General features: G+C 39.2%; 1 protein-coding gene across 1 annotated transcript in view; it reads right to left on the bottom strand.

Moving 5' to 3' along the window:
* The window catches only part of kpnb1 (karyopherin (importin) beta 1), a 39,764-nt gene that overhangs the window by 2,728 nt on the left and 18,889 nt on the right, over positions 1-18,147 (bottom strand). The window contains exons 10-21 of the mRNA XM_073071799.1: positions 16,493-16,717; positions 15,575-15,766; positions 14,551-14,681; positions 13,371-13,518; positions 12,703-12,774; positions 11,689-11,833; positions 4,945-5,027; positions 4,590-4,697; positions 4,223-4,366; positions 2,969-3,074; positions 2,769-2,883; positions 1,897-2,058 (exon numbers count right to left, since the gene is read on the bottom strand). Of these exons, the coding sequence (XP_072927900.1) occupies positions 1,897-2,058; positions 2,769-2,883; positions 2,969-3,074; positions 4,223-4,366; positions 4,590-4,697; positions 4,945-5,027; positions 11,689-11,833; positions 12,703-12,774; positions 13,371-13,518; positions 14,551-14,681; positions 15,575-15,766; positions 16,493-16,717 (1,631 nt within the window). The remainder of the gene's footprint in view (positions 1-1,896; positions 2,059-2,768; positions 2,884-2,968; positions 3,075-4,222; positions 4,367-4,589; positions 4,698-4,944; positions 5,028-11,688; positions 11,834-12,702; positions 12,775-13,370; positions 13,519-14,550; positions 14,682-15,574; positions 15,767-16,492; positions 16,718-18,147) is intronic.

Here is an 18,147-nt window from a genome sequence, read left to right as displayed (position 1 = left end):
CTATCCTCTTGAGAGCTGCTCTCTTGGGTTTATCTGTGATTGCATCATGCACCATAACTTACAACTGACTTCAGTTTGAAATTTAAAATGGAAATTTATATACTGCCTATTTTGGAAGCAAACCAATTACAATGATTTAATTTTTGATTTACTATGAGTAATTATTTCACGAAGTGTAGCAAATTTTTCAAAAGTTGCAACTACCTATCACTTGGTGATCAAGAAACTGATTCAATTGGTAACTTTAAGTGTTATATACAGAAGCTCTGATGAAACGGCAGAAGTTCAGCCACCGAAAATGAATGGCTGAGGGGAGAAAAAAAATCAACACATGCCTCAAAGATATTGTATCTAGAAATTTCCGTTGAAGCTCACTTTATGGAAATACCCTATCCTGCTGAGATTAACCAGTCTTGAATTCAACACATTGAAGTACAGGTGTCCCCCGTTTTTTGAACATTTGCTTTATGACACCTCGCTGTTACGAAAGACCTACATTAGTTACCTGTTTTCGCTAACAGAAGGTGTTTTCACTGTTACGAAATAAGGCAGCACCTTTTGCGCCCTGAGCACCTCTCCTGGAACTGTATTCTAGCCGGCATTGCTTAAACACGTGCCTGTGAGCATCTGTGCTTTATGTCGATTTATTTTGTGCATCCGTTAGCACGCAAGGATGTTACATTTAGCGTAAAACTAGACATAATAAGCATCCCATGACCAAGAACTGAGATGAAGAGCTGATGAAGAGGAAAGGATAACAATTGAAACCAAACGCAGTAGCGAACAGCTCGAAAGCGAAGTCATCCAGGAACTGAACGGGAAGCAATTGCGTGAGATTTTTGCTGCGATTGACAACGTTGCAATGATTGCAGAAAAGTACGACATTAATTTTGAAAGGGTACGTAGGTTTAGGGTATATTTGCAGGATGGTTTGAGTGCTTACAAAGAACTGTATGATAGAAAAATGCGCGAGGCTAAGCAGTCAAGCATACTGTCGTTTTTCAAGCCTTCCACAGCAGACGACAAAACTCGACCTTCGACATCAAGGCAGGCAGACATAGAAGGTGACCTGCCTGCCCTGATGGAAACAGATGACGATGAGATGACACCCCAGTCTCCTCCACCCCAGCCTAACACCATCATCAGTGTGCTCACTGTCTTCCCGATTCCAGTAAGTGAAACCACACTGGATGTACATTATTTCTACTTTATACAGGCGGTGTATTTTTATGTGTTATTTGGCAGCTTCATAGCTTAAAGGTTACTGGAAAGAGTGCTTCTGCCGGGAGCACTTGCGCCGTGTGTTTCTGCCAAGAGCGCTTGCGCCGAGCGTTTTTGCCGCGAGTGCTGCCAAGACCACTCACATGAGATTTTCGCTGCGGTGGACAGTGCTGCAATAATTGTACAAAAGTATTCCTACATTATATAGGCTGTGTATTTATCAGATCATTCCTGCTTTTACTATATGTTACTGTTATTTTAGGTTGTGTTATTTGGCATGATTTGGTAGATTATTTTTGGGTCTGCGAACACTCACAAATTTTTCCCATACAAATAAACAGTAATTGCTTCTTCACTTGACGACATTCCAGCTTTCATAGGAAGGCCCTACCTTCGAATAGCGGGGAAAACCTGTATAAAACTGAATAGTCTGTACCAAGTATACAGGTATCATGTCTTCAGATCTCTGAAACAAGACAATGTATGTTGTGGAACTTAACAGTGCACATTTAACACATTTCTAGTCACCACTCAGGTCTGGGAGTAGTATTATTTACCATAATTTACAGTGATTATATTAAAGAATACTTCATAAATTGAGAAGATCTCTACATTTTAATCAGACCTATTTCAACTGGTTAGAGATTCTCGACATTCTTCAATGCAATAGCTTACCAAGCTTGATTTTTCAGTTTTCGAAGCTCTTTAGTAGCCCATGTGGCCAAAGTTTTAGTTTTGTTTGTTTTTGATCGTCTTCCTTCAGTCAAAAGTTCATGAATCATTGGCCTTGCTTCAACTAGTTTCAGTACATCCTTCCCAAATGCTGTACATAAATCTCTAAAATGCACAGAAATTAATGTTTAAATCACTAATGTTACAGAAAATGGAAACTACCTGAAGCAGTTATTGCCTCGACATGTTTTGACCCTCTCCAGAAAATTGCTACAATCTTATAAGGGGTGTATAAAATCAAGGGCACAGATTGGGTGAACGCACTCGGTCTCTCTATCCTAGCCACCAACCCCCCTCCCCCATCTCCAGAAGGCATAGGTATAAGATTTAAGAACTCAGATTAAAACACACACACACACACAGATTGCTATTTGTGGAATCAGCTACCAGAAAAAGTGGTTGAGGTTGATACAAATAACAAGTTAATACACTGTTGCACAGGTACATGGGTTGGAAAGGTTTAGAATAGGGGTTTCCAACATTTTTTTTAAATTGCATGGACCCCAGGCTGGGAACCCCTCACTGAGAAGGTTATAGGCTAAGGGCTGGCAAATTGAATTTGTTGGATGGGGCATCTTTCTCCACATGAACCAATTGGGCCAAAGGGCCTGTTTGTGCTACATGACTAACTTTACAACAGACAGATCATATTAAAAGGAATAAACCCCAAAGCACAAATTTTAAAACTATGAGTAAACTAACATATCTCGAGAACATACTTCCTATTTATCTACATCAAGCAGTAAATCTGAACAACTACTAGTTGGCGGGTTTTTAAAATCATACATTCATATCCTTACCCCAAGCACACTTACCCTATCAGTCCAGCAGCACAAGCTACAACTCCATCAGTATGATCTTCATCTCGTGCAATGTGATCAATAAAGGAAAGAATGAATTCTACTCTTGGTTGTACCAACATGACGTCAGCTACAAGAAAGAAAACTTGTCTATTTTAAAGTGGACACCTTTGAATTTAATTACAGATGTTATCATATAATACAATTAAACTTACGATGTACATTCTCTTGGTCACCCTTCAGGCCCTGAATAATGCCAGTATATGCCTCCAGACAACCTTCTCTTAGTTCATTCAGGTAATCCACCATATCATAATCTGTCTAAAAATGAATTAGAATTTTAACATTCTTAACCAGAAAGCTTGCAAAAGGTACAGTGCTCAGTATTTTAATGCAAGAATTATTCTTTCACACAGTAACATCCCAGTGCAGAGGTTAGTGTAACACTATTACAGCACCAGCAAACTACACGGCCGAGGAGAATTAGGTTGAATCCTTCAACTTCAACCCTAAATATACCCAATGCCTTGGACTGCACAGCTGTCCTAGCGAAACTGACCACCCTCTAAACAAAAGAAAAAGTTCTAACTGGACTTCCCCAAGGTGAGGGTGTGCCTTCTGGTACTAGCCCATCTCCAGACCTTTCAATATTTGATAGGTTTCAATGGGACCACCCCCCACATTCTAAATTCCAGTGAGTAAAGGGCCAGAGCCAAACACTCCTCATATCTTTTGTACCTCCTCTGGAGGTTCCTTTCGCATCTTTTTTTAGACAAGAGACTTAAAACTGCTCACAATATTCCAAGTGCAGTTTGACCAATACCTTGTAATGCTGATGCTTTATATCCTTACTTACAAAATTCTCCCCATTTACAAAATAGCCCATGACTTTATTCCATCTACCGAAGTACATGACTGTTCACTTCCCAATAGCCCATCTGCCACTTCTTTGCCCATTCCGCCAACCTGTCCATCCTCTGCTGACACCCCATTTCCTGAACACTACCTGCCCCTCCACCTATCTTCACATCGTTCACAAACATGGCCATAAAGCCAACAATTCCTTCCTCCAAAACTCCAATTCTTGCCAGTAAGGAATTTGTACGTTCTCCCCGTGACCTTGTGGGTTTTATCTGGGTGCTTGATTCTTTAAACATTCCAAAGACATACTGGTTAGTAGACCACTTGGGTGTAACTGGGTGGCATGAGCCCATTGGGCCAAAACACAAACTAATCTCTAAACACAAACTAATGAACAAAGGTACAATATTAATTAAAATCCCATTTAAAAAGTTAGATGCAAAAATTGTATAATTAACAATATATGCAGAATACATGTTCTAATTTTTCACCCAACTTAAGTTTTAAGATGATTTTGCTAAGATTTTCTGCCAATTTGTGTGTGGGATGAAACTATTTTCAAAACCCAGAATCAGAAGATGACTTTACAATGTTTTTGTGGTACTCACTTTGTCTACCTGGGCCTGGGAAGCCTGCTGAAGTGTGTCCAGGACAATATCTAGATACTTCTTAAATTCTCCTGCAATAGCAAGAGCAATATCCCCAAACACAGATAAAATCTGTGGCTTCACAGATCGGTGAACATTTTCATTCTGGAAAGGAAGGGGAAATGGATATCGATTGCAGCTTAATACAAAATAATTCAAATCCATTTTATAATACACAAACTATACTTTCAAATATAATTACATATACATCAAAACTCTTCAGGTAAAGTCCTTAATTAAATTCCATAGACAGTTTGACGGAGCGAAGAGCAAAGTTGTAACTGTAAAAGCAAAGGATGTAAAAGATATAAAAAGCAGAGACACTTACCCCCAAATTTTCCAACAAGAGCTGCATCATTTCATCACAGAAAGGCAGCATATTAGATTGCAGCGCTCTGCACAGATCACCGACCAGGCCTACTGCTGCAAGACAAACCTTCAACAAAAATAACCAAGTTTGAAAACACAAGCTAATAGCTTTACTAAATCAGATCCTATTTAATAATTGTCTGCCTTAATAATTGAACATACGTAGTTCTGCTGGTACTTTAGGTGGCATGATCCATGCCTGTTGCATATGCGATGAATTGTAATTTTACAAACCAATTTTTCAGGTGAGACATTTATCTTTTCCATCAATCTAACAAATATCATCCCAATACAAAAAGGCATCAAATTCCTACCTGATACTCTGCATAATTCTTCAATCCAATCCCTAGATATGGCTTAAAGGCATCCATGTACTTCAAAAACTCAGATCCCAGCACTAAAAACAAAAAAAGAGGAACTCTAATGCATAATTTTCTACCTCTTGGAAAGAGGTTGCAATATCCTCTTCAAAAGTTTTCTGGGCACTTGATATTCAGGTTTTCTACATTTATGTACGCAGGTAAGCTTACTGAATTAACAAGAATAATCGAAGAATTTGGTATTGAACCTCAATGATAGGTGTTAGACTTTTTAAAAAAATGAGTTTACACAAACAAAACTTGCATGGAGTAGAAATATATAAACTACCGAAAGTTAAAATAGACCCTTTATGCCTGAGTGGAAAAAATTGTCACAGCTATAACATTCAGACGGGCCTGGCAAGTGTATAGTGAGGGAAAATGGTGAGACAAAGCTCAGTGAATATAAAGAGGGAAAAAGGCCTAGTCACAATGTTTCTAGTGGTTTGTGCTCATGGGATGTTACAAAGCGGCAGGTGAATGATAACGCACCCACCAATCTTTCCCCTCACCTGCCAACTTTTGTGCCTTCCCCTCCCCCTCCCCCACCATCTTATTCTGGCTTCTCCCTTCCCTGCCCTGATACGCCAACTTCTCATTCCTCTCCATAGATGCTGCCTGACCTGCTGAGTTCCTCTGGATTGTCAGCATTTGCAGAATCCCTTTTATGATTTACCATCTCTTCCGATTAATAAATTTAAATTAAGGGAAGTTGGTACAGGCACGATGTACTATTAAAACAATTAAATTCCAATTAATTCACAACAGGTAGCCCATAATGAACACATCTGCAAAAATACTGGTTCAAGGAAGTTGATGTGCTAAAGCTGTAAGCACAGCATGACATCAGCAGATACAGAATGTAACCCACAATGTGTTTTAGGATAAAGTTACTCCTTTTAAATTACTTAAATTTTAATCCAAGCACAGGGACAGGAGGGTGAGCCTGCAAAAGAAATACGGAAGGCAGGACCGCTTGCCCTCTCAGCCCTTTCTCTTATTTAAAGGAATATCATGGTCGCCTTTTTTTGAAAATGGTCAATATGTCTCATTGAAAACCATTGAATATTGAAAGGCTTCAGCAGAGTGGTTTTGGAGAGGATATTTCCTATGATTTGGGGGGGCGGGGGGGTAGGACCAGACAGCACAACCTCCAAAAAGTGGTACTTCCATTTAGAACAGATGAAGAGGTATTTCTCTAGCCAGGGAGAGGAATTTGTTCAATTCGCTGCTGCAGGCAGCTGTGGAGGCCAAGTCATTGGTATATTTAAGGCAGACAGATTTAAGGTTGATTAGTCAGGGCATGAAGGGTTGCAGGGAGAAGGTAGGAGATTGGGGCTGAGAGGAAAATTGGATCAGCCATGATGAAACGGTGGAGCAGACTCAATTGGCCATATAGCCTAATTCTACTCTTATACCGCATGGTGTCTATAGCGCCGTAGCACAGGAGACGTCCATACTTGGGGAGGGGTTGGTTGGGATAGGGGGTCAGCAGTGAAGGAATGGTATAGCAGAAATAGGGGAACACATTCTTTGCTGCACCAAGATAAAGGATATCCATCCTTGGCTGGTGGGGGATTCATTTAACGATTTGTTGAGAAATAATCAACACGAGGTCAAATTAAAAAGCAGAACACAAGGTAATAACCTCAGGATTCTCAGCTGAGTCACAAACTGTAGAGGTAAAATAGAAATAAATGCAGGTCTCAATCACTGGTCTGAGAAAACTAGTTTAAATACTAGAATGGGAGAACTAGTTGCAGATCACAGCCTAGTATGAGGTTCCAATTCACAGGATTGCAAGAGGCTGCAGATTCTGTTGGCAACATCATGTGAGTGTTGTCAACAGTTTTGGGCTCCATATCTCAGAAAGGATGTGTTGTCATTGGAGAGAGTCCAGAGGAGGTGCACGAGGATGATTCTGGGAATGAAAGGGTTAATATACGAGGAACATTTGGCAGCTTCAGGCCTGTACTCACTGGAACTTAGAAGAATATGTGATGATCTCATTGAAGCCTATTGAATGTTGAAAGGACTAGATAGGGTGGACATGGAGAGGATGTTTCCTACGGTGAGGCCATCCAGAACTAGAGGGCACAGCCTCAAAATTGAGGGGCAACCTTTCAGAACAGAGGCAAGGAGGAATTATTTTAGCCAGAGAATAGTGAATCTGTGGAACGCTCTGGAATAGACTGTGGTGGAGGCTAAATCCACGGGTATATTTTAAGGGGAAGTTGATGGTTTCCTGATTGGTCAGGACATCAAAGGAAATAGTGAGAAGGCAGGTATATGGGGTTGAGTGTGCCATTATGGAATGTTGAAGTGGAGTCCATGGAGTCCTAATGGCCTCCCAAGTCTTATGGTCTAACACTGTGCAACAGAAAATGTTCAAGAAGTCACCATTATTAAAACTATACAGGCACTGTATGACAATACTACTGCTAGAATTAAAATCAATGGATATTTATCAGTTTTACCCTAGAAAAGGGCATGAGACAAGGCTGTGCATGGTCACTGCTACTCTTCGCATTATATTTGGAACCACTAGCTTAATACATCAGACAAAATGAAGATATCAGGGGAATTACTATTAAAGGGATAGAGCATAAACTGGCTTGTTACGCGGATGACATTTTGATCTGTCTAGGGCAACCAACATACTCTTTACCTAAATTGATGCAATCCTTTGAACAATATGGTCAATTATCCGGATACAAGAACAACATAGATACAACTCAACTATAGCCCACCAAGGGAAATTGAAAGTAGATATCCCTGGGCATGGCAAACAGAGTCTTTCAAATATTTGGACATAATTATGCCAGAAGATTTGGCAAAATTATCAGAATGCAATTATCCACCTATCTATATATAAATAAATAAATAAATTTAAGGAAGATATAACAAGATGGAACCTAATTCTTTTTTTAGTCTCAGTTCAAGGATTCAATCCAATAAAAAGAATATATTGTCCAGACTATTATATCTCTTTCAGACCCTACCAACAGAGATTAACCAAAATCAAGTCAATATATGGCAAGGTAAAAGGCCTAGAGTTCGCCTCAAAACTTTGCAATTAGCAAAGGAAAAGGGGGGATGGGGCCTACCTTCTCTTAGAGATTATTATTTTGCAGCACAGTTGAGAGCTGTGATATGCTGGTGCAACCCATCATATGACGCTCAATGGAAAAACATTGAGGAGAGGATACTTTCCATCCCCATACTGGCAATTTTGGCTGATAACCTACAAAGTTACATAAATACTATTGATAACCCATGGGTGAAATGGATTCTTAAAACATGGAAAACTATTATAAAAGAATATAAACTAGAGGGAGATATTGCAATTCTTAAATGGTGTGCATATGACTGATTTTACACTGAATAAACTGGACGCTAGATTTAAGGACTGGACAACTAAAGGAATAACAGTGCTTTGATATATAATGAAAGAAAGAACACTTCAGTTTTGAAATGTTTAAAGAGAAATACTTATTAGAAAAACAAGATTTTTTTTAAAAATCGGTATTTGCAGATGTGACAGTATGTTAATAGGAGGGTTAAAAATGTAACCAAGGCAAGTACATGCCTGATAGAGCTATTTAGAAAAGCATACAATTCACAGATAATGGTAGTAGAATCATTTCAAGCATGTATAAGGGTTTGTCAAATCTTAAACGCATTTGACTTCATACAGTAAAGAATGGGAGAAGGAGTGATTGATAAGTTTGTGACGTAAGGTAGAAAGATGAGTTATTAACTTCAAACTTTCTGCATAATCACTCAGAGTTGAACTGCGTGTGCATGTAACGAGAGCTGTATAACTCATCTTCTACCTTAGGCCATGAACTTATCAATCACCCCTGCTGTGGACACTTTCTGGAGGTCCAAGATCCGTATGCTCCACGACCGCTGGACTAAGTGTGTAAATGTAGGAGGGGACTATGCTGAAAAATAAATGTGCTAGGTTTTCTAAAATTGACTCCTTCAACTTAGGCCACAAACTTATCAATCACCCTTTGTAAGACCATATATTTTCGCTATATACCTCAAGAATGGTTGAAGAGACATACATATTTAATGAATATACTGCTGGTGGCTGGTAAAAAGACTCTTACCAGGAATTAGTTAACACAGGAGAGCCCAACCTTAAACGCATGGATGGAAATTACAATGGACATTTACAAAAAATGAAGATAACAGCATCTGTTAATCATAAATTGGAACAATTTGATTCATACTGAGAAAAATGGTTAACTACATAACACCTCAAACCTGATTTTATTCTCACAAATCAATGAATTTGTATAAAAAAGATCACTCCCTACTTGTACATAGCTTTCTCCTTTTGTTTGTTCTTTCTTTCTTCTTTTCTATAAGTGTATACCTCAGATAAATATTATGTGGGGGATTTGTGGCAAATATGAATACATGATATGTACAGTATCTGAAATACACCTTATGGAAATGTTGATGAACTTCAATAAAAAATAAATTACAAAAAAAGAGAAAATGTTCAAGAAGCAGTGCCTTAGAAATTGCACCCATTACCAAGGGCCTTCATGATCTGTGCTATACCCTCTACTTGCTATTATCATGAACTAGGTGGTACAGGGTCCTGAAAACTCCAATTCAGGAACAGCACCCCTCCCCAAAATCAAAGTTCTGGACAGTTAACGATTCCCCCCTCACTATAGCGATTTATGCCCGAATTAGGTATCTTCCTGTTCCTAACAAAGTGGCCACTGAGCTCATGTTTGTGGTGTTCTGCGGCCTGTAGCCTTTAAGGTTTGACATGTTTGTGTTCATAGATGATCTGCACATCATTGCTGTAATACGTGCAGTCACTTTCCTGTCTGGCCATTCTCCTCTGACCTCTCTGATTAACAAGGCTTTTCCACACCCAGAACTGCTGCTCACTGGATGTTTGTTGCAGCATTCTCTAGAGATGTGTGAAAATCCCAGGCTATCAGTAAAACCACCCCATCTGGCACATTTAAAGTAATTTAGATCCCATTTCTTCCCCATTCTAGATATTTACATTAATGAACAGGTGCACCTAGTAAAGCAGCCACAGAGACCCACCTGATTCTGGAGTTTAATAAAAACAAAAAACAAATGGGAAAAGTGTGACTTGCTTTGTTAAAGGTGTGAATGAAAACCAAAATGCTTAAGGGAGAGGCAGAAAAGAAAATGAAAGCATGAACAGAAACGTAAAGTCAGTGCTTATAGCTCTACCTGAATATACAAATTAGTAATAGAACAGACAAATGGAAAACAAGGAAACAATTATGACAGCTATTACCAAAACATGGTCACAGGGTTACGAAGACTGGGAACTCAACGCTCCACAAAATTCAAAATTCTAGATGAATTTACAGAAAGGTGGCAGCTTAATTCCAAGGTATCAGTACCTTGATATAGCAACTGTAGAGTGGAAACAGTTTGGGTGTTAATAAGGAACAACTGTGGGAAGATGACAGGTCAGAATGGTTTAAAGGCTCCCATTGTTGCTTCACAGAAAAACAAAGCAAAAATGGTGTTATATATATTTACTTTTTTAATTTAGAGATACAGCACAGAACATGCTCTTCCAGCCCAATGAGCTGCACCGCCCAACAACCCAGGTATTTAATCCTAGCCTAATCACAGGACAATTTACAATGACCTATTAACCAGCAGATCTTTGGAATGTGGCAGGAAACCTGAGCACCTGGAGGAAACTCATGCAGTCATGGTGAAGATACACAACTCCTTAACCCCATCCCATAAAAACCCTGTAATGCCCCAAAGTGTAATAGTGTTGTGCCAATCGTTACACTACTGTGGTGCCTCACTTCTGATATAAAGTGCTATTTTCATCTGCATTATGACTGAAGAAATCAAGGATAACATGGAAGAATGTATAGCACAAAGATAATTTCATACCGCAATTTATTATGGAACTTAGCTCTGAAAAGCCCACCATATTTAGTCACGTATCATAAATAGGAACTTGATGAGTTGAAGACTCTCTACAGCACAAGGATCACAATAAGGCACAACTCCAGATAGAATGTGAAGGCAAACAAAGCTAGTGCCTTTCACTTAAAGAGCAAACTGAAAGAATAACTGTCTGGATCGGACTAGGAAATAAGGCCAATAAAATTAGCAGTGACAGATTTTTAAGCAGTTAGTTTATTGTACGTAGTAGGAATTAAAAGAGGCACTAAATGAAAAGGACAAGCTATACATGGACAATAGCTGGCCCGAAATGTTGGCTCATTATTCCTCTCCATATTGCCTGACCTTCTGAGTTCAGCCAGCATTTAGTGTGTGTTACTCTGGATTTTCCAGCATCTGTAGAACCTCATGTTTAAAATAAATAGGCCGTTTTTAAGGTTGAAATAGAAAACTAGTGGACTGCCCCAAATATTCAGGCTTCACTATCAATTATTTAGCCTATCTTTAATCATATTAGTGACGCGCACGCATGAGCGTGTGTAGGATTGCTCTTGCTGACATGCACAAAAATAAATCCCCTGGAGACAATTTGGACTCTGCAACAGGATATAAAAAAACATGCTGTGAAAGGGGGGGGGGGGGCGGGGATGGCAAATAAAACTCGACTTTATCCAAAAAGAGGCACTTATCACGATCAATTATTTAACACAAGTCCAAATGATTGCTGGCAGATGAAGTCCTTAAATTGAGACATACCTTCAACAAGGGTGCTAACAGCCATGAGAGCATCTTCCTGCACTCCCCCAGAACCAGCAGTGCTCTGAAACATCCTCAGCAATGAAGCCATCACCACATCCGAAATCTGCAGTGCATCCTGATGCTGGACCTTCCTTAGAACATTCTAAGAGTCAGAAAGAAAAACTTAATGAAGAGAAATAATATCACTAATATTTTTTTTTAAAAAACACTAATTTCACACTGTATCAGAAAAATTCATAATCACCAATGTGTTTCTGTGTGGTGCATGAACTTGTCATCATTAAAGGTGTTCAGAGAAGCAAATTTAAACTGTTATTCTGTAACTCTGCCATAGATGGTTCTAAGCCCGGCTGAGGAGGAGGAGGGTTGGGCATGGGGCTAGCAACCCCATCCCGTAAAAACAGAAAAGCTACAAAAACACTGACAGAGCTCCAAAGACCTCATCCCTAGGAGAGGGAGGATCTTCGAAGATGGGCTTACATCTGGGGACAATCTGAAAGACTGGCAGAGAATCAAGGATTCTGTCAAACTGCTGTTGGTAGCCCATGACCCAGTAAGGGTAAGGGGCTTAAGTAATTCTGTAATTACAGATGAAAGATCTGCCTTATGCTAGCCAGTGTAGTGGCACCCATACTGCACTGCATGGAGAGTGGTCCTGGGTTTGAATCCAGCTGGCTCCTCGCACACTTTCTATCTGTGCTGAGTTGAGTGTCAAGCTAGCAACCCTGCCTCAGGTTCTGACTTGTAATTCACCTAGATGATGGGTTACCAACCTGGGGGTCCACGGACCCCTCAGTTAATGATACAAATCCATGACATAAAAAGGTTGGGAACCCCTGAACTACATAAATAATTTGCTTCATCTGGCTTAATTTGGCACATATCAGGAAGCCAATTTAATAACGTAATGGTAAACGTAATGTTTGACATCAAAATTCTGAGCATGGGAAAAAGTAGCAAAGTAAAAGCATAATTATGGTCTTATTATCCAGATTATGTGGAATGAGTTACCTGTAGGGTAGCGCACAAGAGAGACTGAAGATCATTGTACTGAATTCTGTCTGAGGTACTCTGAATGTGAGACTGAAAAGAGCAAAACTACAATCAGCAAGAACTTCAAACATTTTAATAGGACATTTACACAAATTCAAACTACAGTCTCACTAATTACCAGAATCCCTTAAAATCATTTGGCATCCCAAAACATTATTGGCCAAACTAATTGCAAGACAGTGGGCAATGTGCTGGTTTTGGCAACCTGTACATATCAGAATTTTGGATTTCAGGTATGACGACTGATAAGATGATCCATTGTATTTGACCAGCTGCACGGCCTACGAACATTTATACTAGTGCTATGTCACTTCATGACAGCATTTTAAAGCACAGGCACGAGTTTGTTAAATAGGAGGATGTAGAACTGCACATACATTTCAATAATCACGTAAGATGTGTTTGAGCAGCAAACACATCTTAAAGCACTTCTGCCAAAAAAACAAAGGTGCACAACAACCCATGGCATTTAATTATTCTGCCAACACTCAGCCTATAGGCTTTGAGTAGCCTTTAAATTATAAAAAGTTTGCTATCCATTATACTACCTAGATCACTATTTTACTCACAACTGTAAAACATGGCACTATTTTCAAATGGGAACTGAGTTACATTTATATACAGACCTCCATTTGCAATACTTGCTGTAGCCTTTCCATGATAACCAGAGTTGTTTTCTGCACAGCTGGATAGCAGTCCTTGGCACTGTTCTTGACAATCTCCATCAATGCCTCATAGGCAGCACTCCTCAAATTATTCTGATGTCCATCAGGCCTAAAGAGCATTGAACTTGGTTACAAATGTGTGCCATTATTAGAACACTACCAATACTACAACAATTCTATAAAACTGTATTAGTTCCTAATAGATAACAATGGAGTTCATTCAGTGTTCACTGCTGTTCTTTTGACAGACTGCACATTAACAATCAGCGCAGACAACGGACTGCCTTCATACAATTGTATCCTCCAAATCTTCATTTTCGTCATAATACTGTCAATACCTTCAAATTCTTTCCAGTTCCTAACTTGCTGAAATAGTTTCATTTTCACTCCCATTTTTGGCATCTCCAAGCATGAATGCTTGAAACTGCAGTGAGCAAAAGTTACAAATGGTCTTACTTATTTCTTACCAACTGTCAGTGACAAAAATCACTGCCTTTTGAACATGAACACACACAACTGACAATTTAAGATCCGTTCACTCTAAGCATGGTGTTGTCTCTAAGTGAATGCACTGTTTGGCAATAGTCTCCTGTCCCAATTAAGCTGTATGTCTCAAATAAACAAAGGGAATTCCTGTTATTTTCTCAATTAGTATTTGTTCTTTAAGAGTGCTCCCAAATAAGCAGCTGCCCTGATTAACCAATGACCCGATTTACTGGAATCCACTGTTTTTTAATCTCTCACATGAGCAAGTTACTGGATTCAAGACTAAACAGTAACTGACAACTTAGCTTCAATTGTCATGTATCAAAATAAGCTTTAATTTTAAGAATTGCAGGAAATCTGTTTTGTGTAGTTAAATCACTCCTTTATCCAGGAGAGACTGGTGGTTTGAGGCCCAATGCCCTGGAACTGGTGATGGGGATGTGAGGGTAAGAAAGGGGCTTGTTTTGCTGTTGGAACAGAAATTGTGGTGACACTTGCAGGCTGCTCCCAGCACTTCCCTGGATTGTGTGCTGTAATTGCAAATGACACGTTTCACTGTATGCTAATGTACATGTGATAAACCTGAATCTCAACCATTTGTTGCCAATTCAGATTAACTAAATAGCAGTAAATGCAGTAAGGATAGATCTCCTACCGATCAGTAGTTTCCAGCAACTTTTGTACTATCAATTCAAACGATGATGACAAACAGTAGGTTGCAGGCTCTTCTTGATCATCTGCTACATCTGCAGCTTCGTAAGCTGCTTCTGCCAAGCTGGAGAATGCCTACAGAAAAAGACCACGTTGACAGGGTGAGCGAGGGGGGTGGTCGTGCAAGAGAGCGGGAGCAAATCCAAAGTTCAATATTTAAGTGCATATGGCACCATAAAAAAACCCTTTCAGGCAATCAGTGTAATACAAGAAACGCAAGAGAATCAATGAAAGACACTGCACGCAACAGGACAGAACCAACCAACCAACATGCAAACAACAAAAACTATGCAAATACAAAGAGGAAAAAATGAAATAACCATCTGTATAGTTAAGTCTTAGATCATTTTCTCATTGCCCAATTATCATCCTCACAAATACTTCATAAGATGCTTGTGATGGTTTACTTTATGGTATCTTAACCTTTCATCATCTGATACTACAGATGGAATCAATAACAGCCTTAGGATCAACCTGCTAAAGACACAGCCAGCTCTTGGTGGTGTTTGACACCTGTACTCACTGACTTCCTCCAATGTATCACACATTTGTCAAATATAGCCGGGCATAAAATGACATTTGCAAATAATGGACATTACAAATTTTAATCACACTTAAATACAAACAACTATTTCAAAAATTAGTAGATTAACCTCCTCAAAGTTCATGCTTAGAATAAGGTACAACTCATGGCTGATAATGGTAGAAAATGTACAGCCAACATTGTAGATCCTCTCTGTAGAAATAACTAAAATGAGCATGAAAAGGAAGTGAGCCACAGTTGGAAGTTATTAATATCAGCATCTGTCTGTCACATCCTCTTCTACAACCAACAGAACTGAACTGAGCAAGTGGCTTAAAGTAATCAAAACCTAGTTTAAAACCACTTATTTGCAGTCTTCAAATTTTGAAATGAAACCATGAATCAGTAGCTGAACTTTCTGACACTAAATTAACTTGTAACTTACCCAACACACATTAGAAGCAACTCTAGGTTCAGCACCCAGGCCTTCAATGAGACACTGTAGTAATGGAGCAAGATATACGTCGTTGATGGCAGCTTCCGGAAGCAACTCACAAATCCGACCCACTGTCCACGCTGTAGTATCCCGAACCACAACACTAGGATCCTTCATTAGCTCGATCAGCGTGGGCATTGCCTTCAATCAAAAATGACACACCAAGGACATTTAAAAAATGACTAAACTGCCAAATATTTGCTTTTGGCAACATTTAAGTGAGAAATCATAAGACAAAGGAGCAGAATTAGGCCATTCAGGCCACCGTGGTCAATATATTATCTTTCTCAACCCCATTCTCACTAGAGGATATCACTACTGAGAAGACACCTTGCCAACTTTGGTGCCAACTGGACAGAGCCAAGGTGGCACGAGACAGCTCATCTGCAGAAACAGCTTATTTCTACCTTTAATGTCTATCTTTTTCCTTTTCAAGGTGGATGGGGTTCTGTTGAAGACCCTGACCTAGAGCTGCACTTAAACTTCAGTTCCTTACGATGTTGGCTCCTGCTCTTAGGGTTCACTGACTGCGTGCCTTTGGGATTCCAAGGCTTTGCACCAGTCTGAGAAAGACCTCAACTCTTTAAAACAAGCTGCAGTGCAAAATTATGAGTTCTCAATTAAAATCATCACGTCTTCACTCAAATACAATGTTTTCCTCAGTTATCTGATTTCGTAAGTCATGTGCTTTATTGCCTAATCTGGTAATACTCTTCAAAAACCTAAGCAAATTTTACTGAAAGTCAACAGCACACATTGCTAATACCCAATGTTTATAACCAAGCCACAGCAAAATTTCAAAGCACAATATTTGAGACTCATAGTTGCCATGACTGAAAATACAAATGCAACAGGATGTACTGCTACCTGTATCACTAGTGGTTTAAGCTGATTGGGTTCAGGTCCCTCCAATATAGAGCCAAATGCCATCACTGCTGCATCTCTGTATCTCCAGTCTGGATTTTTGATGTGTTCCTTAATAAATGGGAGTATATGTGGAACGATGTCATCTTCACAACAGGTTGCAAGTAACATGAGACAAACACCAGCAGCTTTGCATGGATTCCAATCATCATCGTCGTCATTTTCATCCTTGCAGAGAAAGGACAAAGTTAAAAAGCACTGTCGCAAAGCCGATGGTCTACATCAAATGATATGGATCTTCTGAATCAGCAATATAGGTCTGTAGTCTAGTGTAGTTTTTTTATGTTGTTTTTACGTAGTGCAGTGTAGCTTTTGTACTGTTTCATGTAGCTGTCTCGTTTTTAATGTGTACTGTACCAGCAGTTATGGTCGATGTGACAGTAAAAGTGACCTGACTTGAAATTTAACCATGGAGTTACAAACAATTAAGACTATACGTAGAAATACACTTAACAGTATTGGTCCATTGAATTGATAAAGAAGGTTGGGAACCCTTGGTCTTGGACCACTATTAACAAGCAGCTCCATCATGTGCCAGCACATTAACAGGAAGCAATACTCCAACTAATAACAGGTAAACACATTAACATAAATTTGGAATAACTTGACAAAGTTTAACTGTTCTTAAAGGTGATGGTTCAATTTATTTTTCAAGGATAGCAGTTTCTCATTGGTCAGCTTCAAACCACTCTCCTGTCATCCCTTCAATTTCCTGCCAATTGGTAGGAGATACAGAAATATCTCAGCCAAGACAGCAAGACCCAAAAACAGCTTCTTCCAGGTCTATTGTGCAGCTCACCGATGGCCTTTGAGTGTTATGGACTAAAAGTCATTTGATACTTGTAAATATCAGATTTTTTTTTTCAAATTAAGCTGTCCCTCATGCACTGTAGATACCTGTTTTGCATGGACTGGAGTAGCACCACAATCTCATTGTCTTGAGCATTCTATTAACCAGAAGCATTCACAAATAGTTTAGGTATTAACATTTGTAATAAGCCGAGTAAAATGCAAACCGGTTTTAAGGGGAAGCAGTCAGAATTCTGAATTTAAAAAAATTATCAAGGCAACAGCATACTAATGTCACCTGCTTTGCAGCTCTTTGCTACAGAATTGTATTTATACACTATTTGGAACCTTAGAAAAACCCAAACAGATCTTTGCAGCCTGAATACCCGTAAAAAAAAGCAAAAGGAAGCAATTAGCTGTCCTGGGCCATATCAGGACTGTCTCCAATTAGGATAAATACACATTTGGCATCAAAATGAAAGTATGTTCCTTCCTTCTACAAATAATCTTAGTATAAGCAAAAGTAAAATATAGAGCTGATTGCAGCCTGGATAATTCTCACCAAGTCAATAGTTTCTGTTAAATTAATCAAATATTATCCAACCCTTAAAACCAACAAGAATGTTATTGAAAGAAAATGGAGCTTTACATATGTGCTTTACATATGTCATATTGAAATATAAACTTAAAATTGAAAGAAAAACTCAATACAAGAAGACAAGCAGACTGCGAGTGAACGGCTGATTTCTAGAGCGAAGGGATTTTTTTTACTACTTGGGGTAAAAGAGGCAAGACTGCGCACGTGCATG

The sequence above is a fragment of the Hemitrygon akajei genome, chromosome 18 (assembly GCF_048418815.1).
Source record: "Hemitrygon akajei chromosome 18, sHemAka1.3, whole genome shotgun sequence".
NCBI lineage: Eukaryota > Metazoa > Chordata > Chondrichthyes > Myliobatiformes > Dasyatidae > Hemitrygon > Hemitrygon akajei.
Note: the sequence above shows the minus strand (reverse complement) of the source record. Positions and strands in the feature narration are given on the sequence as shown.